At 34.1% G+C, this 25,821-nt stretch overlaps 3 protein-coding genes across 11 annotated transcripts; 2 read left to right on the forward strand and 1 right to left on the reverse strand.

Annotated features, from left to right (window-relative positions):
• Positions 1 to 3,962: 3,962 nt before the first annotated feature.
• LOC100793202 (VAN3-binding protein) lies at positions 3,963 to 7,877 on the forward strand. The gene is made up of 7 exons (XM_003554221.5): positions 3,963 to 4,353; positions 4,472 to 4,597; positions 5,964 to 6,396; positions 6,693 to 6,944; positions 7,040 to 7,089; positions 7,175 to 7,232; positions 7,330 to 7,877. Exons 1-7 carry the CDS (start codon positions 4,030 to 4,032, stop codon positions 7,542 to 7,544), a joined length of 1,458 nt encoding a protein of 485 aa, XP_003554269.1. The 5' UTR covers positions 3,963 to 4,029; the 3' UTR covers positions 7,545 to 7,877.
• A 600-nt stretch (positions 7,878 to 8,477) lies between these two features.
• LOC100787911 (protein LIFEGUARD 4) lies at positions 8,478 to 10,964 on the reverse strand. The gene is made up of 4 exons (XM_003553422.5): positions 10,540 to 10,964; positions 10,229 to 10,342; positions 9,178 to 9,335; positions 8,478 to 8,878 (listed from the first exon to the last, which is right to left on the reverse strand). Exons 1-4 carry the CDS (start codon positions 10,793 to 10,795, stop codon positions 8,675 to 8,677), a joined length of 732 nt encoding a protein of 243 aa, XP_003553470.1. The 5' UTR covers positions 10,796 to 10,964; the 3' UTR covers positions 8,478 to 8,674.
• A 4,198-nt stretch (positions 10,965 to 15,162) lies between these two features.
• LOC100793740 (ETO1-like protein 1) lies at positions 15,163 to 24,891 on the forward strand. Of its 9 annotated transcripts, none has more exons than XR_419996.3 (6): positions 15,163 to 15,317; positions 15,652 to 15,835; positions 15,971 to 17,680; positions 18,224 to 18,515; positions 21,225 to 21,554; positions 21,980 to 22,107. XR_419996.3 is itself a non-coding variant. In XM_006604396.3 (6 exons), the coding sequence occupies exons 1-6, from the start codon at positions 15,248 to 15,250 to the stop codon at positions 24,598 to 24,600; spliced, it is 2,787 nt and encodes a 928-aa protein (XP_006604459.1). In that variant the 5' UTR covers positions 15,163 to 15,247; the 3' UTR covers positions 24,601 to 24,891. The 9 variants fall into 9 exon arrangements, 7 of the variants coding, with proteins under 7 accessions (XP_006604459.1, XP_006604465.1, XP_006604461.1 ...); XR_003265678.2 differs by having other exon boundaries at positions 18,224 to 18,510; XM_006604396.3 differs by lacking the exon at positions 21,225 to 21,554 and adding an exon at positions 24,380 to 24,891 and having other exon boundaries at positions 21,980 to 22,289.
• The last annotated feature ends 930 nt before the right edge of the window (positions 24,892 to 25,821 follow it).

A 25,821-nucleotide genomic window follows, 5' to 3' on the forward strand; every position in this document is an offset into this window, starting at 1 on the left:
TTAAAAATAACAGAATGCTACAAAATGTGATTTATGCTTGCTTCGTTCACTTCTGATATTCTCTACAAGTCTTTATCTAAGCTTCAGCGAAGATATGTCTCTTGTGTTGTGAGAGTGAGTCCTTCAAATTCTCCCATTCTAAAGTCTTCATTTAATACACGAAGAACATAATACGTTATTGTTTTTTATGTGTCTACTTTTACGTAGGAGAGAGAAAAGACATGTACCCTTTCTTTTTCAAAAAGGTTCTAACACTCTTTGAAACATGTTAGCCTTCTTTTGTCATTCCTACTTCATTCTTCATGTCTCGGACCTTGATATGAGACTTGCTTTTGATTAAAAGATGTATTTATATACTAAGAAAATCTTACTTTATATTAAATACTTGAAAGAGAAATGCTACCTACATATTTTTTAACATGGTGTTTTGAATATACTCTTGATTAAAATTTATTAAAAATCATAAATATGTGTGAACTTTATCTTCAATTTAATGACTATTTCTTAATTTTATAATTTTGAATAAGTTTCAATATGAGAGTGTGTATTAGGAGGAACGTATTATTAACACTTCTCATACTTTAAATTTAAACGTTAGTGCATATTCGAAAAATAAAAAAGAATGAAAAGTGTAATGTTATATAGGAAAGAATATAAGATCAATAAACCTTAGCATTTGAACTTTATAGGATAAAGCTTAGGCACATGTACATTTATGAGTTGAGAAAACTTAGTTAGACATAAAAGATAAATGTAAGTTTTCTTTAATAAACGTTGGACGAAAACAATGCATTGGACGCTGGCTTTTCAAGAAAGCATGGGACGCAATATTTTTAATATAATGCTTTGGATGCTAAGTTATTACGAAAGCTTTGGACCCATGTCCAATTTAGTGTGTTGGACACTTCTAATTTAAACTCTCTTTTTTGTATAAGATAGAACGAATTATACCTATATAGGCATTAGACTCATATTTTTCCTACAAAGCTTGATAGACCTCATTAGTTTATTAAAATTTAATATTCTTTGTTATCATTAAAATTACGAGATTTTTAGGAGTTAGAAATTCTTCACGTATTTGGTTCCAACAAAACAGGGTGAGTCAAACTATCATTAATACTCTAGTTTAGTTTACCTAAAAAGGTGGATTAAAAAATTAGCCCAATTGGCCCTCACATGTTTTATCACTCCTAATTTTAGAAGTCTTTTTTTTTTTTTTGTATTTTTAGGTGAAATTTTCTATTCTAAATTTGACATGGTGACACTTGTGCTAAAAAGTTTTAATAATGGTCACATTTCTTTTTAATAATAGACGTGTATAAAATATAAATGACATGTATATAATAAGTAAGCAATCTCTAGGATACTTGAAATACTTGGATTCTTCAACTATGTAATTAAAATTCTTGGATTGGATGTTCAAACGCTCCAATCACATTCTGAGACACTATTTAATTTTTATAAAACTAATTGAGGATTCTATACACGTTATAAATGTACCAGCTTTATATCTATCAAAATTTTGTAGTATGAAGTATCTTAACAGTAAATACCAAATACTAATAAACCGTTAACCATGAAGTCCCTTAAGGGATTGAATGATCTTAAAAGTTAAAAGCATTGGATTCAACTCGATTGCTTTGCTTAAGGTTACATGTTGTAGACAGAGTAGTACAATTATGGCACCCTCCAAACGTGGCCCAAGTCATTCAGCTGTCTCGCATTATCTTTTTGTCTCATGCCTATAATTATGTCCGCTCTCATCTTAGATTTCTCCATGCATGTAACCTTTGGGATGAGAGCAAATAATAAGAAAAATATTAAATAGAGACCGAGAAAAATGATAGATGTTGATAAAATATTTAAAATGAAAGATAATATGTGGATATTACTCCGCTAGATTCCTTTCTCCTCAATATCTATGACATCATACTCTCAAATCCTCAAATATTATTGTCACGTGAATCAATCACTAATAGCTCGATGATACCGTCAACATTGATTCAAAAGAAACATCTGAACCTTTTCTTTAATTTGTTGAATAAAAGAAACATATGAACCATGCTTTGTTATACGAAGGGATTATATTTTAATTAATAAATAATAACAAGATGTGTGAGAGGAGAATCATCCCATGTTAGTTTTCTATTCGTATGAACTCACTGACACTAATTTTGTACATATATTATATCTATACGTTGTTAAGAGACAAATCCAAGTGGTGCCCAGTGTGAAAATATTGTGGAAATCCCGGACATGTAGAATATGATTGGTTTTCTATTCGGGTGTTTTAAATTTAACTTTTGAGAATAAATTCAGTTTAAAAGTATGTTGAATATTAAAACTTTAGTATTATGTAAAAACATTTTTATAGAAGTAAGACATGAATTACTATTGAAATAAACTTAAGTTCAACAAAAAAAAAAACAAATTTTAATTAAACATGCATTGTATGTCCAGTTCATAATTATGCTTTGTGTAAAACATGCTTGGGTCTATGTAAAATTTTAATTTCGTCTTTGTAATTTTTTTTTTATTAATTTGGTTTCTAAAAGGTAAAATATATTTTTATTGATCTTTAGTGGTAACTCTATTCGAAAGTAATCTAGGTAATTAAGAAATTTACATGTTGTGTATTTTGATTATAAATAAATTAAATAATTTGAGATGGTTAAAATATTTTAAAATGAATTAAACAATATATGGTGGTGACTAAGCACTCTCCAAAGTTATAATTTTTGTTCACTTCCTAGGCTATTTTTCTTGTACTTTTGATAAGATTAGGCGGGAAGATAAAACAACAATAAATTTTGGAATTTTTTAAGTGTGTTTGAAAAGATAAAGAAAAAATAATTAAGTCCGTAAGTTATGTCACAAAATTATTTAACGAATTTATTATTGATGACCAACTAAAATATGTTTTATTTTTATAAAAAATAAATTAATACGAAAATTTTTAAAGAGAACCAAATTAATATTTTTCAAATTATAGAGGAAGGGAAACATATTTTACTCTTATTCATTTGTTTTACTCTACTAATCAATTCCAAGACATTAAAATTAATTTGGGTGGAATTAAGTACTGTGTTTGCTAATTTGTTTGGATAATTGTTGCAACATAGAAAATTAATTTTGTGACAGATAAAATTGATTCTCAAATGTGAACATTTTGAACTTTCTTATTATTAGGTAGAATTAATTTTGAGTGCGATCAGCTATAGTTTATTTGTGCTTTAAAGTAATTATGTTTTTCCAATAAATAAAGTCAATTTTTCCAATTTCACTAATAAAATATTATATCCAAATATAAATTAGTCCGCATAATAAGGATATGTACAAGAATAGAGGTTCCTCGTTTGAATCCTGTGCAAAAATATTTGTTGGGTAGGAATGAATTGGTACAAATCTGAACAAGATTGCTTAGAAATAAATAAGTGAATATATTAAAACGAAAACAAGATTACATGAGATATTGTAGAATTTACTAAAAATAATTAAGCAACTAAAATATAATTATACAATTGTCCTGTGTATGGTAACGCGTTTCAGGCATGAAACGTGGATCCTCAAAGCAAAAAATAATTGTTTCTGCAGCGTTTTAGACATGAATATTGATTCAACCTGGATGTCAAATGCGAAAATAATTAAACATGCACTTAGTATTTGTTTGATTTCACGCCGCATAATTAATCTTGGATCCAAAATTAATTTTAAATAAATTTGTGCATATTTAATTATTTAATTTCACTACAGGAGATTTTAAAATTAATTTGAATTAAAATCAATTTCAAAATGCAGTTGTATTCTTAGCAATAGTGGCAGTAAAGTAAAGCAGGTGGATAAATATAATTAAGCATTAATGCTTGACGACAAAAAGTACTTGACAGGGTGAGTTTTGACCATTCCTTAGCCCACTTTAACGTTTGCTGACACATTTAAACATTCTCCAAAGTGTTACTATATATTGATGCTGCCAAACCCAAAAACACAATAATAATTATAGTAATAGTTAGTTCACCAGACAGACACATGGAACCAAAGTGCACCATAAACTGTCGCCGGCCGGAGTTCGTTCCGACCCCTCTGCCGGAGAGTCCTCGTGTGCCCATGGAGTTTCTGTCACGCTCATGGAGTGCCTCAGCTCTTGAGGTCTCAAAAGCTCTTGCACCTCACTCTTCTTACAACAACTCCTCTTCCATTCCAGAACAAACTTCTGCTTCTGCTCCCAACCACAACAACAACCCTTTTTCTGAGGACTTGTCAACCATCTCTTCTAAGAATCAGTTCTCTTTTGCTTCCTCTGCCACCTCCCAGCTCGTCCTTGAACGCATTATGTCACAGTCCGCAAGAGAGGTGCTTTTAAATGTTATACGAAGCTTGCTAGTTTTTACGTACATACATACATTGTTTTTAATCTTGATGTCAACGATTTGGGGTTTTGAAGTTTGTTTTATTGTTGACTATGTAACAGGAAGTGTCTCCATTAACTTCTGGAAGATTATCTCACAGCAGCGAGCCTTTGAATGGTGGTGGTTCCTTAACCGGAACAGATAGCCCTCCGATTTCACCTTCAGATGAATTTGACGATGTTGTTAAGGTATCATCATCTCTCACACTCTCTCTCAGTCTTTCCCCTTCTTTTTTTTTCTTTTCATTTTTCGAGTGGGGTGGGCCCCAATGGAGCCAGTTGCTTCCACTCTCACAGGTGCAATTTGTTTGAGTAAACTCTCCCTTTGGTTTATCTACTTTTCTTTTTAAGAATATCAATTTAGTAAATTAAATTCCTTTTATTTTTTTTAATATGGAGAATAGTGCATTTGTTTTGTCCTCTCTGATTAGTCTTACAATCTTACAATACAAGACATGGAAGAAGATTCTCTTCTTAAAAGACACAGAAAAGTAATATTAAAGAATCTAAAAAAATTTTGCAAAGACAGATTTGAGGGCCCCATCTGTATCCCTATAGAGTGGGGATTCAGTGCTGTTTATAGCTTATGCAGCTCCTTTGGTTTGTGTGTGTGGATGCATGGAAGAAAGGTCTCTGTTCATAAAAATGCTAGTAATTCGTTGGAACTTGGTGCTTTCGGCTCGAGGGGAGAGTTTAATGAATTTGGATCAACTTTATCTTCCCCCACTCTGCACGGAAAATGGAGTGTGAAAAGAAAGGGAAAAAATGGGAACTGGAGTTGTGAAGATGAATTAATGAGGGCCATGTCTCAATGAAATTTTACATTTTGAAACCAGCAAAGTGCTGAATGCTGAGGTGTGTAATGTTGCAAATTACTGATTAAAGGTGTTAAATGTTAATGATGTTATGTGTTCAAGTCAACTTGCCCGATTTGTTGATTCTGTTTGCTTCACAACAGGACAAAGATATTGCCTGAACACTGCTCTTTCTCTCTACATTCACGCTAACAATTTCACCTTTTAGTCTTAGTAGGCAAAGTGTTGCTGATTTAGCCTTAGAAAGAACAAGAACGGAAAAGAGTCTTGGTTTTGTTTATGTAAGTTGGAGATACTAATAGGATGTGTTGTCGTACCTTTTGGTTTTGTTTGTTTTTCTTCACCGCTGAAACCAATCAATGAAAACTAACATAATGTGGCGAGGAAAAGACGTGTGCCAGTGATTCGAGAGACAGCCTTGAATGTTGTCAGCAGTCCCATGACATGTTTTCTTGAAATGAAAGAGGAAACAGCTCTATGATGTTAAACCAATACAAGTACACAACATGACAAACTTACATGTTTTTTCTGTCTAAAAAAGGAAAATCAAAACAAGCTGAACTTGAAATTACTAGGGTTAAAGTGTGTTTTGACTTAGGTTAAATGGACATGAATTTCCATGCACATTTTTTGAAAAGAATTCAGAACTTTTGATTCAACAGCCGTTTGAGGCCTCCCAATAAAACTCAAAGTAATGCTTATGGTTTAAACATCATTAATCCTTATGAATGTGGATGCAGTTTTTTCGGGCAAACAATTCCATTCACCCATTATTCAATGGTGGAAGAGCCAGTGCAACTATTGGCAATGGCACGGCTTGCTCAGGACCTAAAACTGTTGGAAGATGGTTGAAGGACCGAAGAGAAAAGAAGAAAGAAGAAAACAGAACCCACAATGCTCAGTTGCATGCTACTATATCAGTGGCTGCAGTGGCTGCTGCTGTAGCAGCCATTGCGGCTGCAACAGCAGGCTCATCTGCACCAAGCAAGGATGAGAAGATGGCAAAGACTGACACGGCTGTTGCTTCTGCAGCAACATTGGTTGCTGCACAGTGTGTGGAGGCTGCTGAAGCAATGGGGGCTGAGCGTGATCACCTTGCTTCTGTGGTTAGCTCTGCTGTGAATGTCCGTTCTCATGATGATATCACTACTCTTACTGCTGCAGCTGCCACAGGTAGAGTTTTTGCACTCATTAAGCATCCATTTCTTGTAATAGTGGATAAATTTTCAAAACAAGAAATCATTATGGTCATTAGGTTCTACTTTTACAACAGTTGGAAGATGTTTGCAAAAGGTTGCGAGACTTAACCATACAGAATGACTAATTAAGCTGTTTCAACTGTCAAGAATCAACCAGAGTCTAAACTCTAATGCTTCATAGTTAATTAGTCCCTTGGTACCATAAGTATAAGATGTGTGTCATGTTCATGTTTTGGTTTCCTTTATGTATTTATTGTCTTTCATATGCAGCTCTAAGAGGGGCAGCAACCTTGAAAGCAAGAGCTTTGAAGGAGGTATGGAATATTGCCACTGTGACACCACTAGAAAGAGGCATAGGGGGAATTGGACTATGTGGTAAAAGTATTAACAGTAATACCAGTAATACCAGCAATACCAGCACTAGTGATAGTGGGGAAATTTTCAAAGGAGAAAATTTTCCAGGGTCCTGCAGCCAAGATCTACTTGCTAAGGGCAGTGAATTACTCAAGCGCACCCGTAAAGGTAATAACAATCACAAATGCTACTATTAGCAGCACTATCTCAGTCATTTTCTTATTTGCAAAAATGATTAAACTGCATTTTTGTTGTAAATGCAGGTGATCTTCACTGGAAAATAGTGTCTGTTTATATACATCGAACGGGCCAGGTAAATTTTTGTTTTAAGAATTCACAGCAGATGGAGTTGTATTAATGTTCATTCAATTCAATCACAAGGCTTGCAAACATTTCAGGTAATGCTAAAAATGAAGAGCAGACATGTTGCAGGAACCATTACCAAAAAGAAAAAGAGTAAGCAGCCATTAGATTACAACTTTGTTTTGCTAGCACAGCACTGAACCAGCCATAAACAATTAACGACTCATAACTTGTGCTCTAAAATTTGCAGATGTTGTGTTAGATATATGCGCGGATTTACCAGCATGGCCAGGAAGACATCTTCTTGATGATGGTGAAAAGCGACGGTACTTTGGATTGAAGACAGATGCAAGAGGGATTGTGGAGTTTGAGTGTCGAAATCAAAGAGAATATGACATTTGGACACAAGGGGTTTCAAGGCTTCTCTCTGTTGTTGCACAAAGACAAAGCAGATATGGAAATTGAACTTAATTTATCTTGTTACTACCAACAGGGTCTAGCTAGCTTTTGCTGAGTACTGAACTCAATTCAAACTATATATGTATTGTGATGTAATTTGCATGTGTTTAGCCTCAAACAAGCATCATTGGCAAGGGCTCAAATGGACTTGGTGACTTCCGCAAAAAAAAAAAAAAAAACAATTTGCCATCTAAACTTGTATAATCGTAGGAATATTTTTTCACCCCATGACAATGCGTGTCAGGTCACCTAGAGCTAAGAATCGTTGCGAAGTTGTCATACGTTGTCATGAATAGCTTATAAATATAAAACGATTCATGTGTTTTCATTCAACAACTTTAGCTTTTTATTGTTTCTTGACTTGGCATTTAAAGGTTTTATCGTCAAGAGTTCGATCTCCTGCTCCCCTTATTAATAAAAATAAAAGATAAGCAACGTAGGAGAACTTCAGATTTTGGATAATTAGTTCACAACAATAATGAGATGTATGTGAACATGCATGCGGAGGACTATTCAAAGACGCAGTACAATTGAGAGCGTGCAGCCAACAGTGAAGAAAATTGCTAGGATTTTCCTCGCTATTACTGTAATCTTAATTGCCTCTGAAATAGTGCTCGGTTGGACTTTTAGATAGTTTGTCAACATCAAATACAGTTCCACACTATATGGAACATCAAATACAATCCAACACTAAACAGAATAGGATGTGTTTCTTTGTGCAGAAAGAGAGTAGAAATTCAGTGCAATGTGGAACTTATATTTTTACACTTTATTTTAATTTAATTTTTTTTATCTCAATCATTTTCTTTCTATTTCTTTCCTTTTTACCGAATGGATATTTGTACCAAAAACCCAATTGTCGTACTTATATTAGCTATCACCTAGGCAAAATAAAGCGAAATAAATCGGTAAAGCATATAACAGTTAACTGGGCCAAAATGAAGAAAGGCATAAAGATGACATGTATATTTGCAATTCAATGCAAAATTCCATCTTTTAATCGACAAGATGACAATTACAAGGAATTACTCAAGAGATAATTTCATAAAGAAGTATCTTTTGACATGACATTCTAGCTCTCCTTAAAGCAAACACATGTACCAAGGCAAGGAATATATGCTACTAGAATTATGTCCTTAGTTAACGGCTCTAAAAATAGTAAGCAGAGAAAGGAAGAGGTTGATGACATCCAAATACAAGGCGACCGAAGCCCATATGTACTGATCGTAGGTGTATCTCTTGATGAGGTTGTTTGTGTCATATATGATGTATCCAGAAAATATGATTGATGCCAGGACCCCATAGATCATCGTAGAAATCCTACCCAGAGGAAACAGAAGCTGCAAGGAAAGGAACAACACATTATAACATAATTACATAAGAGAGGCTAATAGCCCAATAGTATTGTGCATATCAAGTACAAGACTGTTGTTTCCTGCACTTCCAAGTTGCTTCTTGTACATCTTTTTTTTAGCTTCCGGAATGTAAAATTACTCCAGAAAGATTATAAATTTTGGCTTTTATAATGGCCAATCCGAAAGTTAAAAAAAAAAACATTCCAGAAAAGGTGCAGAAAACAACTTGGAAGTGCAGTGCAGGAAGAAACAGCCCAAGCACAAAGGTTTGATGACCCAAATACCTGTATAAAGGCAAAGAGCATAAGAACTAGCAAGGCTCCGAACAAGAATGGGCCCAAAAAGTTGAAATCATGTCCTCTTTTTGCGGCCCAAAAGGTGTACAGAGTCAAGCTGACCACCACTATTGTAGTTAATATCACAGATTCCAGAATAATTCTCCCTGTATCCAGTTTCCAGCTTCATTAGAAAAAAAAATGGCAATTCTCACTCAAAAATGAAACTATTCACCAGCCACCACAAGAGGAAGTAAGAAAAATGCTAACATGTGATGTGACTGCCAAAATTAAAGCTTGTTGTCAATGACTACAGAAATTTAATGCTAGGCTTCCAAATTTTCACTTTGCTGCATGCTTAGGGAGGCTAATAGACCTGCACAGTACCTAATGAGGTGCTTATGGCCTAAACTCATGATGTTCTTGTCATTTTATCTTAATAAAGTTTCCACCTTAAAAAAATAATAAAAAGCAGTGTCATTGATGGTATTAAATTCCAAGACCCTAAGCTAAAGTAACCCAAATGAAATTATAAAAAGGGTTAATAACAAGTTAAGAACAAACAGCCTGCCTGACATCCTCCTCTTCGTACGCCTAAAACATAAAACCAAATAAATATGATTTTTTTTTTTTACATTTAAAAAACATCATAATCATTGGTAAACGTACAAATGAAGCATTTGTTTGTTTGTTTTAAAAATTACAAAACAAATTCTTACACTTTCCCATGAAGCAGAAAAACACACATTCCACTATAAGTATAACTATGTGATTCAGATTTAATCTAAACACAAATTTTGAGCACTTTCATTGATTCAAAACCAATTCTACTAAACTTCAAACCAAACGGTCACGCAATGTATATAAATAGTTCTACTATCCGAATATAAAAAAATTTAACATTTAATTTTGTCTCTTTCTTACTTTTCATTTTTTTCGTATACAAACATCTAAAAAATGCATCCCATAATAAGATACAAATCATAAATGACAAAAACAAATTATCATTAACAAAAGAATACTATAAAAGAAGAGAGAATGTTGACGAGATAGATGTTACCGCTAGTAAAGGCGCAAGTCAATCCAACCGCAAAGGCTAACGTAACGGTGAAAATGAAGAGAAGGATGTAATTCAGAGGGTGTTTCTGGTGGTAATAGTAAAGCGGACACACAGCTGCATGCAAAATTAAAAAAAAGAAGAAGAAGAAGAAAGAATTATAATATTATACAATAAAACATTTATTTTCGGTAACAGACCAAATATTCTTTTGCAATCATAAGGGTAATAAAAAAAAAAAAAAGAAGAAGAAGAAAGAAAGCATTTATTTATTAAGAATAGTAAATTAACGAGCGGGGAAGGTATATACGTACTTATCAATGGAGCAATGAGGAGGACAATGTAAAGAGCAAGGCCTCCGGGGGAGGAAACGAAGAAAAGAGCGATGGGGCGAACGAAGACGACGACGGAGGCGACGGCGATGGTGAGGAGCAACTGAATGGTGAGGATGGTGTAGACCTTGCGAATGAAGGCCCAACGGAGTTGAGGGTTCTCAAGCATGGCGGGGTAGAGTGGCCTGGGATTGGCATTGCCATCCCCACCGCTTTCAACATCTCTTTTCATCAACATGTTTTCTTTCTTTCCTCAGTGCTTAGCCTACGTACGAGTGGAGTCTTATATTCTATTCTCTGTGTTATCTCTTTAATTTGTTTTTTGTAAGAGAAGAGAAGAGATTCTTACCCTTCAATTCAGGAAAGGATAACATGTCTCATATGTGCATTGTCTTCTAGGCCTTTTCTCCTACTCTACTTCTTCCCAGTGCACCTACTCTATCACCTTCTTACCTTATTCCCTGCCGACTCTTTTTTTTCCACGTTATTATTGAGCTTAATGCCACGCATGCCTTTTTCGTGAATACATTTTTTTTAGGATAAAAAATAGTACCTTTTTATTTCTTTAAATATTTTCAAATTTGCTTTTTATATAGGTTTTTCAAAATTATTTGTCTTATTCAAGTATTCTAAGATTATCATAAACAAATTCTTCCTTCAAATATTTGACAATTACATACTCATAATTTAAATTTAAGACTTCTCTTCCACCTGTGTTTTCTCTAGTGTAGTATAAATCTAACAATTTTTTTTAAAAGGTAAAAGTAGCTCTATTTTTTTCTATTCCAACTTGATTTTCCTCAATTAAAAGTTTTTCTTTTGATACAGACATTCTAAATTCCAGTCAAACTTAGTTTGACTAAAATGAACTTAGTTCACTAAGATTCCACCATATGAAATTAAACATGGACTAAATGAACCAACACCCAACCAAGACATTCTTTAACTTGCTTTCCATTCTTTTATTGAATTTCATTTTATTTTTTAAAATCCACCCACATCACCTCAATCTAAACCTAGTCTTTCAGAAAACTTGATTTCGAGAGGTTATTTTCACATCCTCACGTTATTACCATCTAGAAATAATGGAGATATATTTTCCATCGCCGGATGGATCGTGCATGTACAGTCATGCAACAAGACATGGAACATCAAATAGAGACAAACACGAAATGCAGGGAAGATCCTTTTCTCTTCTAGGATTTGTCGAGAAACAAATGATAATGGAGGTACGTAGTGCCAAGAAGCAACATAACACGGAAAAAAACGCAAACAGGAGGTACAAAAATAGGTGTACAGAACAATTTGTTCTGCTGTGTTGGACAATTTAGACATATGCATTGTTATAATTGGGAAAACAACAATATTACAAGCCAAAGTGTTTGTGCGAAAAAAAGCCAACAATTATACGAATTTTTTTAGTTATTATTTATGATCACTCAATCACAATAAAGTGTCAATGAATCGTTAAAACATATCACAGCTTAATTGAGCCGAACAAAAGAAAGGTGTCAAGATGGTAAGTGATGTGTTGAAAAATTCCATCTTCAAATCATCAGTCTTATAAGGGTGTCTTTATTTGTGTCCCACCAATAAAAAGTTGTCATGTTATTTAAAATATTCACTTGTATTTTTTGCTTTTTCCCTAATGCCCTTAACAGATCCCATACGATGTTACTTTTTTTTTTTTTTTTCCTATCATCATTCTTATTTTAAATCTGGGCAGTTCTAATGCCGTTATTTTCTTCCATCCTCATCGTCACATACGCCTTACTTGTTTTTTGAAACTTAGTAACATTTGTATATAATTGTTATTGTTAAGATGATCGGTAAGTTTGTATAGATATATTGACATTATTTCCATAAAATTTAGACGGACGTACAATAGCAAATGTATGAATCGGCAGCAATATCAATAATTTAGTTGCGGGAAGATAGATGAATGATACTATACTTAATTGTGATAGTGATTCCTGTAAATATCAACGGTCAACTGTTAATTTTACATCCTTTTAGTTAATTTGTACTTTTGGATTTAGGTTTAATTGTATTTTTTTAGTTAATTATTTTTTTCAAAAGTAAATAAATTTGATTTTTTTCATTAATTTTCTTTCATTTAAAAATCTCAAATTATCATTATTTATTTATTTTAAAAATAAAGTAAATTAAATTAGCTTTAATTTTCTGCAAAAATTTCTCTAATCAAAACATTAATTTCGCCTGATATGAAAAACCTTTAAATTTTCATTTCTTAAGCTTATTTATATATCCTATAAAAAATTCATTAAACTTTCATTCGTTTTCTTCTTTTTTTTTTACTTTTAAACTTTGAAAACTATTTATATACCAAATTTATCATAAATCCTTCAAATATTAAGATAAAAACAATAACTTTTTAAAGTAGAAAATATGGTATTAAACATAATTTTTCTTATTTCTAAAATAAAATGACTTAACTATTTTTTTAAGAGACTCAAATTGCAAAAAAATCTAAGTTAAAATTATCAAAAGTATAATTAATAAAAAATTTGGGAGAAAACAAAAGCAAATTCACCTTCCAAGTAATTAAGCCTAAATCTCGCAGCATGACGGGCAACAATGAGCTAATACCATAATGTTCTCCTTCTCCCTCTGCTTACTGAAAGCCGAGTTCTAGCTTGGAGGGCACAAGAGTGGAAAATATGCTCAAATTTGCTAGTTGTGCTTACTTCTTAATATATATATATATATATATATCCAACTTGCATTGTGCCCTTTTGTTGCATGAAAACTAAAGAACTATATATGATCGCATACATGGACATGTTAATTAGATGATGACACGATATTGGGATGGTTGGGGAAATTATATATCAACGTGTCGTGTCATGCATGCGTAAGAATGGAACAAGAGTCATGGCCTAGGTAGGGACTAAATGAGAAGAAAAATTTGATGGGTGCATGGTTAGATCAATTGTTGCCTTCTTGAGGGCTCATTTTGAACTGCCTGTGGATGTAAATTATAATTAAGTTGAGGATGTACCATCATGAATTCAAGCTAGCTTTGTGCATGCGCTAGGTTTATTCATCAAGGGTATCATTTTTCAAATATGTTTCTCTCAAAATTGTTTAGTTGTAATTATTAACATTAAATTTCAATTTACTGTTTATTTTTATGGAGTTGTGTTCAGATAGTACGTACGTCGTTGCTTTCTGTCTCAGGGTCCAAGGAGACGTACAGCACATTTCTCTCTTAGCAATTAACATTGCTGATTAAATTTATATATAGTGACCACGAAATTTCGACGAGAATGAAACTAATAACAAATTACAACACATTTACTAAATTATTTTATAAAATAACACCATTTACTTGAGTTTTCTTCGCGTAATAATTCTCTGTTGTGTTGCTTCTCCGTTTAACTCAATTTTGGCAATTGTAATTAGTAAGGTTGAGTTCAAATATTGATAAATATGTAATAATAATTATTGATTATAAATATTTTAAGGCAGCACTCTATTCACTCCATATTGTTTACGTGATTTGCGTGCTGGGTTGTGGACTATTTTGATAGGCTGGTGGCTTTCGACAGTTTGTGGTTGAATGGGATTCTCAAATTGCTATTAACTTGCTTAGGAATGGTTGCCCTTCTCATCATCCTTGTCTTAGTCTCTTTCAGATTATTAATCATTTTATTCTCAATGAGGAATCTTGCAGTAGTCTCATGTTTTTAGAGAAGGAAATCAAGTCACAGTAAACTATGGGTTGTCTTTAAACAGGCAAATGAAATAATGAAAATATGGATAAACAATTTATTCTTACTGATGTGAATAACTGAATATACGTAAATATGAACAGCAATGTATCACAACACGGCACAAAAGTGTCAAATCCAGCTCAAATAGATATTCCATCACATTTTTATTATGCTTATCTCATACAGCTAGTAATTATGTGGTTGGTGTTCATCTTTTGCGCGTTATCATCTTCTATTAATTTTAATTGAGATAATGCTATCTATATAAAATTTCTTTTACAACATGTTTAATAATTAAATATATAAGAATAAAAATATAAAATAAGATGAGTGATTAAAGATTTTTTTTTATAAAAAGTATTATAAAACTATGTAATGAATGTAATGTTATTCTTTCTAATAACAGTAGGAAATTTGAAAAATAAAATAAGATAATAAAATTTATTTCCATAATAATAATTGGTTTTCTTTTGTAAAAGTACAATGATTTATTGTATGCATTTGTCATATGCAATTATGCATTTCCAAACCACATCCTAAGATTTATCCTATAAAAAATTATTTCGTAGGAATCACTCTGTTCGAATTCTTTTGAGAAAACAAAAGGTACACGATGTTTACACAAAATTTTCAATATATCATTTCTGGATTACACTATAAATAATAAAATGAAACATTATAATTTCCCACATGCATTTTTTTATTTTTTTTAATTCTTGTTTCAGGCTCCAAGTATAGTTTTTTTATTTCATTGTTTATTTGACTTAATTTGTTTCAAATTTAAAATTAAAATACGTTATAAAACATAGTGAAAAAAGTAAAAAAAAAAAACGTTTAAAACTAAAGTAATTATTATTATTTAAAAAATAATCAACTCTGGTGTCAGCATATTTTCAATTTCAACTCGGAAGGAAAAAGTTTTCAAGTGTGAAGCAACAGTGGCCGTAATTTGTATGCTCTGTCTCCGGGGAAAGGAAAGTGAGATACTCTCTCTATCACCAAACCAAAAGCACAAAAAAAAAGGTTAGTTAAAGTCCCAATTTTTCAATTTGATTTTCCTCTGCAGATTCAATTCACAGTTGAACTCTCTCTATCAATTTCTCAGCAGCTGATTCGGTGAGTTGCATTTTTCTGCTTGAGATCTTTTCGTAGCCATTAATTATGTATGGGGTTTGCTTTGTTTCATTTTATGCTGAACTCAAGAGACTAAGCATATCAGAATAATTAAAATTAAACTTCATTTTATTTTATTGCTTGTTGAATGTTGGTTGGTGCACCAAATCCTTAGCTTGAGATTGATTGTTGTGTTTGTTGGCTGTGGAATGTGCACCCAGTTTGTGAAGTTTTGATTTTGCAGTAAAAGGGTGTGGTGCTGTTGTGGAGATCCGAGATTTGTTTCGTCTCTTATGCCCCATGAGGAGTTTCTTCCCTGCTGAATCCTGTAAAGAGGCTCACCCAAATGCTTTGAATCCTCAGTCTTGGCTTCATATTGAAAGAGGGAAACTTCCCAAGTTGTCATCACACCCCTCATCTGCCTCAATGTGAGTTTCTATCTCTGAACTCACCCTTTTATTTATTTCAATCTCAAGCTTTGCTTTTTGCCAAATTTTAATTAGGTGTTGTTGTTTTTTGGTGGGGTTGGGGTGTGGCGTTTGTTTTGCTGTCATCTGCTTTAGTGAATCTCTGATCAAGGTCCCACAGCCAGCTATACTGCCTTTCTTTAAGCCTGTTGATTATGTGGAAGTTTTAGCTCGAATCCATGAAGAACTCGAGTCTTGTCCTCCGCAAGAGAGATCAAACTTGTTTTTGTTACAATACCAGGTCTTCAGGGGCCTTGGGGAAGTTAAATTGATGCGTAGAAGCCTCCAGGGAGCTTGGCAGAGAGCTCACACTGTTCATGAGAAGATTATATTTGGGGCATGGCTGAAATATGAGAAGCAAGAGGAAGAGCTAATGGCTGACTTGCTTGCAGCTTGTGGTAAATGTGCGAAGGAGTTTGCACCTGTAGATATAGCATTTCATCTTCCATTTGATGTAAATGCAAGTTCTGAGGGGAGAACGACCAATGAGAACCGCATTTCTCAAAATGTTACTTTTACGATTGGAAGTGAAAAGATAGTTTGTGATAGACAAAAAATTTCAGAACTTTCAGCACCATTTCATGCAATGCTCAAGGGGCATTTCAGTGAATCACTCTCTGAGACAATAGATTTGTCAGAAAACAATATCTCTCCCTCAGGTATGAAGGCAATAAGTGATTTCAGTTTGAATGGCAGTTTAATTGAGGTCCCTCCAAATCTTTTGTTGGAGATATTAGTTTTTGCAAACAAGTATTGTTGTGAAAGACTTAAAGATGCTTGTGATAGAAGACTTGCATCCTTAGTTTCCTCCAAAGAAGATGCTGTGGAGCTCATGGAATATGCTCTTGATGAACATTCAAGTGTCCTTGCTGCATCTTGTTTACAAGTCCTTTTGCGTGACCTTCCAAACTGTATGAATGACAATCGGGTGGTGGAGATATTTGTTCATGCTAATAAGCAGCAGCTAGAAGTCATGGTTGGGCCAGGTATATTTGCACTTTTCTGTTTCTTAAGTGAAGTTTCTATGAACCTTAATTCTAGTTCAGACACAACAGCTCATTTCCTGGAACGGTTAGTTGAGTTTGCTGAGAATGGCAAGCAGAGACTTCTAGCTTTACATCAATTGGGATGTGTAAGACTCTTAAGGAAAGAATATGATGAAGCACGTTGTCTTTTTGAAGGGGCTGTAAATGCAGGCCATATGTATTCTGTGGCAGGTTTAGCTAGACTGGACTATATAAAGGGTGACAAGCTGCTATCTTATGGGCAACTTAGCTCAGTCATTTCATCTGTTACTTCACTTGGATGGATGTATCAGGAAAGATCACTATACTGTGACGGTGACAAAAGGTGGGAGGACCTTGAGAAAGCAAGTAATTTGGATCCTACTCTTATATATCCTTACATGTACAGAGCTGCCACTTTAATGAGGACACAGAATGCTCATGCTGCACTAGCAGAAATCAATCGGATTCTTGGGTTCAAACTTTCACTAGAATGCTTGGAAATACGATTTTTTATCCACCTTTCTCTTGAGGACTATAAAGCAGCTCTATGTGATGTTCAAACAATTCTTACTCTGCGTTCAGATTATAGAATGTTTGAGGGGCGTGTTGCTGCATCCCAACTCTGTACTCTTGTGCGTGAGCATGTTGAACGTTGGACAACTGCAGATTGTTGGGCACGATTATATGATTGTTGGTCTGCAGTTGATGATATTGGATCTCTATCTGTTATCTACCAGATGCTTGAATCTGATGCAGCAAAAGGTATTCTATACTTCAGACAGTCATTGCTTCTCCTAAGGTACGTTATGAACTTTTGGAAGTCACTAGGAGTGAGTCAGTGATCAAGGACTTAGTTTTGCAGGAAGTCATACTAGGTCCAAACCTCCATATTGTAACCCCCCTCCCCTTTCCTCAAACAAAATGTTACAGATATTTGGTAACTGTCATTAATTGTTCAAAGCCTTGAACTTAACATACCATCATGTATATTAGGAATCTAACATTGTACTTGGTGTTTTAGGTTCACAATATAGAATCACATTGTAAGTTTCATAGCTAAAGAACAGATCAATGATAGCTACTTTTGATCCACCAGTTACTTTCACTTGAAATTCTGTTCTTTTAGAAGTTGCACATCTGTGAGACCGTGACAATAAACTCTACCACAAAGGATGAAAAATCCACAAAACATAATATTTTTCTTTGAAATACAAGTTACCCCTGTGAAATTGTATCTGGAAAGGGAAAATTCTCTGGCTTCAGGGTCTTTATATTTCTAAATATTGACTGAGTTTTATACAATGACTCTATAAATCTGATCTATTTTATTTATTTGACTTAGGTTGAACTGTCCCGAGGCTGCTATGCGTAGTTTACTGTTAGCTCGGCAACATGCATCAAGTGAGCATGAACGACTTGTATATGAGGGGTGGATCTTATATGATACAGGTCATTATGAGGAAGGGCTCCAGAAAGCTGAAGAGTCTATTGACATCAAAAGATCTTTTGAGGCCTTTTTCCTGAAGGCCTATGCATTGGCTGACTCTAGTATAGATCCATCATGTTCACCAACTGTTATTTCACTTCTGGAAGATGCCTTGAAGTGTCCTTCAGATAATCTGCGCAAAGGTCAGGTATGGTTCTATTGTACTACTTTTGCAAAAATATTTCACTACTTGTTAGGAACTAAGAGAAATGGAAAATTAATAGAAATGAATGTAAAAAAAATGAACAATTTTATTGAGTGATTGAGAATAGGAGAGATCTCTCCAAGGGTTTCCCCTTCGTAAATGATTTTTCCTGACACAAACTATCAGATTCACTTGACGAATCCCTCTAATCTTATTTCTCCTATTTATCAACCAACCCCTCGTAACTAACTAATGGACTAACTAGCTAACAGTTCCCTTATTCCATCCTCTCTATACATCCTAACAATGCCTGCTTTTCATCCCAATTCGCATTTTTTGTCAAAAGACTTCCAATGGACTTCACTATCAACTGAAACCCACTTTGGCTATCTATTAGCACTCCTTTGTCTGAATTTTTTGTTGGGGCCAAATGTGTCGTGGCTGGCCTCAACAGGGTCTGACCTTGCATTGAGCTGGGTGAAGCTCGCCAAGCAAGGGTTGCATGAAACCTGATATTGCATTCTGAAACAAATATCCAATTTGTACCCTTGGGTTTGGGTGGTCTTTGATTGGGGTAGTCTTCAACAACCAGCTTCTCCTTGATCACAGTCACTTTGACCCCCATCAGGTATTTGTGTGGGGCATCTTCGGCATATAACTCCTCTAGAGTAGTGCCTTCATCATCTGAATTTTCACTAATAGCTTCTACAACTCTCAGCTCCTCCTTAACAGAGGTGTCTTCCTCTAGGGCAATTGTGTGTTTGCTGTTTGGTGGTTCTGGAGATGGTGGTGGGCTGACCAGTCTTTTCAAAATCCTTAGTTTGATTGCCACTGCAAGGCACTCCTTCCCTTGGATTCTAGCAAGAAGGTGCTTCTTTTTCTGAAGATATTCCCAAAGCAATTTTTTTTCCAGTCTTTCAAAGAGTCCGTGAGTCTGTTCATGTTTGAGTTCCAGCAGTCACTCAGATTCCAAGCATTTTGGACTATAGAAGTCAATTCAGGGTGGTCAAGTCAAGCTCCAAGAAACTTGAAAAATCCCTGTTTCTGCCTAGTCAAGCCATTGTCCACAAATGATCCGACATATATAGACTGGATGGAGTGCTCCCTTTCCAATGGATGAACTATTTCAATATATTTTTCTCTCATTGATTTTGCTTCATCATTTTTGTTTCTTCTCCACCACAAGGGGGGTGGCTTGTTCGCCAAACCTTCTTTACTTCTGTTCTGGCTCCAAGAATTGCAACAGGGCGCCATCACACTAAAAACTGCTACCGTTTGAGTTCTCCTCCACCCACTTAGTCACATGCTGCATTGAATTCCTTTGTCCATTCACGTGTTCATTCTCAAGATTCTTTGCTTCTTCAGCTACCTTACGCATCATCTGGTTTAACTCTTTTATTACTTATAACATTTTTCTTGATCTCCAAAAACTGATTACTGCGGTCATTGGTTACCTGTTTCCATGACTCTTCTGAACACAAAACTCTACTATGGCCGCTGCTTGGTTCTGGTTTAGTTGCTTTCAATTGACTGCTACAGCATTAGTCAAAGATCAGAAATGCTAGACCTAGACTTCCTAGAATGAAGCTGCAATTCACAATCGCTGGTTTCCTCCTTCAAGAATACCATGGAATTCTCCATTCTTCTCCTCAACAAGGGTATTGTAGTTTCCTTCTCCCCAGAATATGGATCTGACAGTACTTCCCCTTATCCCTGGAATTTGGATCTTGCAGGTTGAACTGATTTGTCAGGAACCAAGAGAGAAATGGAAAATTTGGATCCCTGGAATTACCTTCTTTGCATAATAGTCTAGACCTCTACAATCAGCTATCTTAACCTTGTTGAGAACCAAACCTGTGTGATATCTCTGATGGGAGGAACTGGTAGCAGACAATTAATAAGATCCTCCTGTAAGGAGGGTTTGTTTGTACTTTATGCTGGCCAAACTTTAAATCCTTAGATAGACTATGGAGAACAATGACTATGACCACTTTGTCAATGTGTGATTCTAGTCTTCCTAAAGTTACGAACACTAGGCCTAAGTTGTAATCTTACTTCATTCCAGTTCTGAACATTAGCCTAAAGTTATAAGCATGATTTATTGGAGTTATAGCGGACCAACAACTATGGGTCAATAAACTACCATAATAAGGATACCAATTGATAATCTGCTTCTTGCCATTGCTTCTGCACATCAGCGTCAATCTCCTTGGCCTTCTCAGGTGCTTTGGCCCTGAAATTAAAAAAACACAACATCGTATGTAGCATATCAATCTAAGTAAATTTTACCGTTTGGTTTCTCATGTATTATAGTTTAAATATCTGGGATCAAATTACAAAATGGTGAAGAAATTAATGAGGATGTCAAACACATGATACAAGTAAAATGACTAAAATGGAGAAAGGCATTGAGGGTTATTTGCAATTGCAAAGTACCTACAGAGCTCGAAGGAAGTTTTATCATAGTGCTATTTGTTAAACTATATTCTATGGTAGTGAATGATGAACTTTAAAGGTATAACAAGAAAAAGGTGGAAGTAGCAAAAGGATATTGCAGAAAGTTTTTAAGAGGTTTCATGGGGAAAAAATGTCTCTGAAGTCATTTGGTCTTTAATTGAGTTGAATGACGTCGTGTGACTCGTGTAGCCGGCCTTACCTAGTAAGATAAGATTTCTGTTGTAGTTTCTCATGTGTTTTAGTAGGAGTTCCCAGGAAAGCAAAGTAGATGAAGTTCTTGGAAGAGTCAATGGACATTGGGAGGGCGGTGTATGTTGTGAAGCTGCATATGGAGGTTACTGGTGGTTATTCTAGCAACAGGGAGCAGAGGGATGACATGTTGGAACTCTCAGAGACACTTTTCACCTTCACTTTGCCAAGTGAAGTTGTTTGACCAGGAGATCCAAATTTGATGGTGACTAGAAGTATAAAACATTCAGGGTTCAGGACCAGCGCATGCAAGCTATATTATTGATTTCAACCAGAGCTTTTCTGATGTGAATGACGAGAGAGATATTTTCTAGTCCTCATGAATTTATAATTACGGTATACACAATTTAATCCCTTAGTTTTAACTATCAACTGAACTAAATACGGCAAGCATATAATCTGTTTCCCATTCTACATACAGAATGTATCAACTACTTACAAGGAATATCCAGACATTGTATTGTTGAACTATTTATCATGGATTTCAAATGAAAATGCTTATTGCCCCACTCCCTCTCCCTCTCCCTCTGCTTCTGAATACTGGATTTGTACACCCATGTATTATGGTGGTTGTAAGTTTTGGTCACTCTGTAAAAGTCCAGAAGATGAACTATGAAGCTCTGTTGTTTGAGCTGAACTGATGAACACATAAAAGCAACAAGTTTTTATACTGTTATAAATTTATAATATCCATATATTTCTGCAACTTTGGGCATAATTAGTTTGTATTTTAATGAGCTATAATTCTATTTGATTTTCAGGCACTTAACAATCTTGGAAGTGTTTATGTTGACTGTGGTAAATTGGACTTGGCTGCTGATTGTTATATCAATGCTCTTAAAATCCGACACACCCGAGCTCATCATGGTCTTGCTCGCGTTCATTGTCTGAAAAATGATAAGGCTGCAGCTTATATGGAAATGACCGAACTTATTAAGAAGGCAAAAAACAATGCATCTGCTTATGAGAAGAGGTCTGAGTACTGTGATCGTGAACAAGCAAAGGCAGATCTGGAGATGGTCACTAGATTAGATCCACTTCGGGCCTATCCTTATAGATATCGTGCTGCAGGTAAGTTTTTTACCTAACTGACTTGTGTCCTCATAAATCATAATGTCTAGGGATAGTAAATATGCATAAATCTGGACTTGTTCTGCTAGATTCTATTGAAATTCAACACATTCCATGGCATTGCTTGAGTAGATGTATTCATGTGCATGTGAATAGTTATGTGCTCTTGGGGTTACCAAGTGGTATAAAGCTAAACATGGAATATTTAGCATCTATAAACTATAGACTATAGTCTATACTGTCTGAATTTGATGGCTTAGCTCCTAAATTGTTTAACTGGCCCGTTTTAGGATCCATGTTAAACATTTTCTTTCTCATGTTATTGACAAATATTTTCGTCTTATTTTAAATATATTTCAATCATATTGCAATGTATACCTTTTTTTGGGTAAAAGGCCAATTAATTATTTGTAGAAATATGAATTTAAAGTTTATAGCAAAATATTTCCAGTTTAAGGACAATCAGGGAAACAAGTGGTTGACAATTTTCAGAGAACAGTAAAATGTGTCAATCATATATTGACTTAATTAGCCATCTGTTTCAATTGTTCCAAAAAATGACAATATTTTCGCCCAGAATTCCTAAATTGTTGTTCAAATTTGTGGAGAAAAGAGATTTTGCTGTGGGACTTACTTTCATTTTTTTTTTCCCCTCATGGTCAACTGCATTGTACAAAATGAACGCATGGATGCAAAAGCTATCATTAAACCCTACGCTATTAGAAACTTTGTAGTTAGGGGTGGCAATTCAATTCATTTATCCACTAACTGTCCAATTCATCCATGTACAAATTCAACCAATCCATCCAATTATAAAATAAAAATTAATGGATCCATGTAGCCGACCCCACCTAGTGGGATAAGGCGTTGTTGTTGTTGTTGTTGGTTGGATTGGGTCGCCGTTTATTATTAAATGGATAACGAACCATGTAACATATTTTGTAATCTATTGGGTCAAGTAGTCCAAAGTGCATTGGTTGGGATCTTGGACTCTGCCGCATTTGGATGCAAGAATGTGTTTAAATATTGAACTTTATTTTATAAAAAATATATTTTTGAAAAAATATAATATAATATACTGCAGTTGGATATCCATGTATAAAAAGTGGTTACTGGATGAGTTGGATGGTTTTTTCTCGAGCAATGTATGAATTGGATTATATTTTTTTAACACAATTTTAATGGATCATAAATGAATTAATGGTTTATTTTTTATCAATCCATTATAATTCAATTCAAAATATATCCAATCCATGAATTTGACATCCCTATTTGTAGTTAGTTCTGATGTTAATTTTGCCCATGCCTGAAAAAGTTTGGATCACTACAAGTGTATTAAAAAGGTTATGGGATGTTTGTCTGATTTTTTTTTAAATGTCTTTATTTATTATTTATAATTTGTAGGATTTGGTCAAGGAGCTGCCACACTGCCAATAACCTTGAGTCTGATAATTACCTCTGAAAAATCTTCTCGTTTTATGCTACAAAGATCATGGCTTCAAAATCCACTAGACACCTGCTTGATGATGTGGTTCCCCCATTAAAAAAATACAAGAATATTAGCACTATACTCTCACACAATCTTTCAAATGTAATCTCTACCGACGGTTAAAATTTATTGGAGAAAACAAAATTTCATGAGTTACTAATAAATTCCAGCCAATAATAAAGTGTATTTGAAAAAATATGCTAGAGTGTGTTGCTAGCATTTTGAAAGGAAAAAAAAAAACACAATGATTCTAGTGTTCTTAAGTACTAATAATTACTGTCATGTTGAGTTGTGGTTATTCTTAAGTGGATTGTATTTGTATATTAAATTTTCCAAATTTTAGATATTGTCCATAATTATTGTCATTGTTGATTGGGGTTGCTACTGCCACAGCAAATTTTACTCTTCATTGTGAAATAGTTCTATTGCTGCTAGTAGTGAAATAATAGCGTATGCACTGTGACCAATGAATGAAATCAGAATTTGATCTTATTCTCTTTAGCTTTTATTTGTAGTTTTAGCGGTGTTTTCTTAGGAGTAGTGGTAGAGTAGAATTAGCAGTCTATCATAGTGCTGAAATGTTTGGTATTTGCTGTTGCAGTATTGATGGACAACCACAAGGAAGAGGAAGCCATTGCAGAACTCTCTAGAGCTATTGCGTTTAAAGCTGATTTGCACCTCTTGCATCTACGTGCAGCATTCCATGAACATAAAGAGGACGTCTTAGGTGCGCTAAGAGACTGTCGTGCTGCTCTCTCAGTTGATCCAAACCACCAAGAAATGCTGGAACTTCATAGTCGAGTCAATAGACACGAGCCATGAGCTGAAAACATGGAATTGCACTTTGAAAACTTGGCTGCACTGAAAAAGTTACAGTCATGCATGCCATGAAGAATGGATATTGGAGTGAACCATGCACCATTGCAGCTGCCATCAGCTCAGTCATGAAAATCAAATTTGTAACATAGAAAGTATAGTTAAATTATCATCCTGTCTATAGTAATGAACATGTGAATTTATTACCATTCTTTTGCCCCGGGGGAGTGGTCCCAATTTTGTAATTGTTAATCTTGATTTTTTGGGGTATATTATGAGTGTCAAATGTGTTGTTTATCTCCCCTTTTGTTTCTTGATTAATATGGTGTGCAAGGCAATATATGATGATATTTATTTATTAAGAAGTTTATCCAAGTCTTTATTCACAATTAAAAAACAATTGCAGTAAAACAACAACATTTCTATAAGGAGGTTTAGTCAAGGTGATTGAACTGTGTATACGTAATACCTGTTATCGGAGTTCCATTCCTTCCTTTGAACCAAAACAAAAAAAATTCAAAAGCATTTTCATGAAAAAAGTCGCGTTACTTAAAAAAAACGTTAATAGGATATATCGTTTTTAAGAATTTTAGTGTTTCATAATTAATATCAACCATTACTTTGAAAACCAAAAAGTGCAAATAATTCATCACGCATGGAGTGGTTGCAGTTTATTGATTTTGATTGTGATTGAACCATAGTTCATTCATAATAATTACAGTAACATATAATATATTCAATAATAAAATAATATAAATTATTAAAATCAAGTAAGATAAAATTATAAATTAATATGAAATAAGTATATTATTTAGTTATAAGATAAAAGATAATTTTAATTAAATTAATTAATAAAAATGAATAAAGATAGTTTAAATTTGATGTACAAGGTAAAAATTTACGTTAATTTTAACAAACAAACAAAGATGACAAAGCAACGATAAATGCATGTCTTAGAAACATAAATCCGTTCATTCTGTTATTGGCCAGACCGATTGGCTTGTTCCAATATATATGTTATTTATTTTAAATGTAATTCAAAATTATGCTAGTCACTATATTAACTTTTAATTCAATATATGTTCCATAATATAAGCAAATTGTCTGGATTAGTTTGGGAGCATGTTCCCTAACAGAAAATAGAAACAGAAACTATCGCTTCAGGGGAGAAAGAAAAACAGACCACCAATAACGTACCAAACAAAAAAGAACTACTAATAATAAGTG

This window comes from Glycine max, chromosome 19, assembly GCF_000004515.6.
Source record: "Glycine max cultivar Williams 82 chromosome 19, Glycine_max_v4.0, whole genome shotgun sequence".
In the NCBI taxonomy this organism is placed as follows: Eukaryota; Viridiplantae; Streptophyta; class Magnoliopsida; order Fabales; family Fabaceae; genus Glycine; species Glycine max.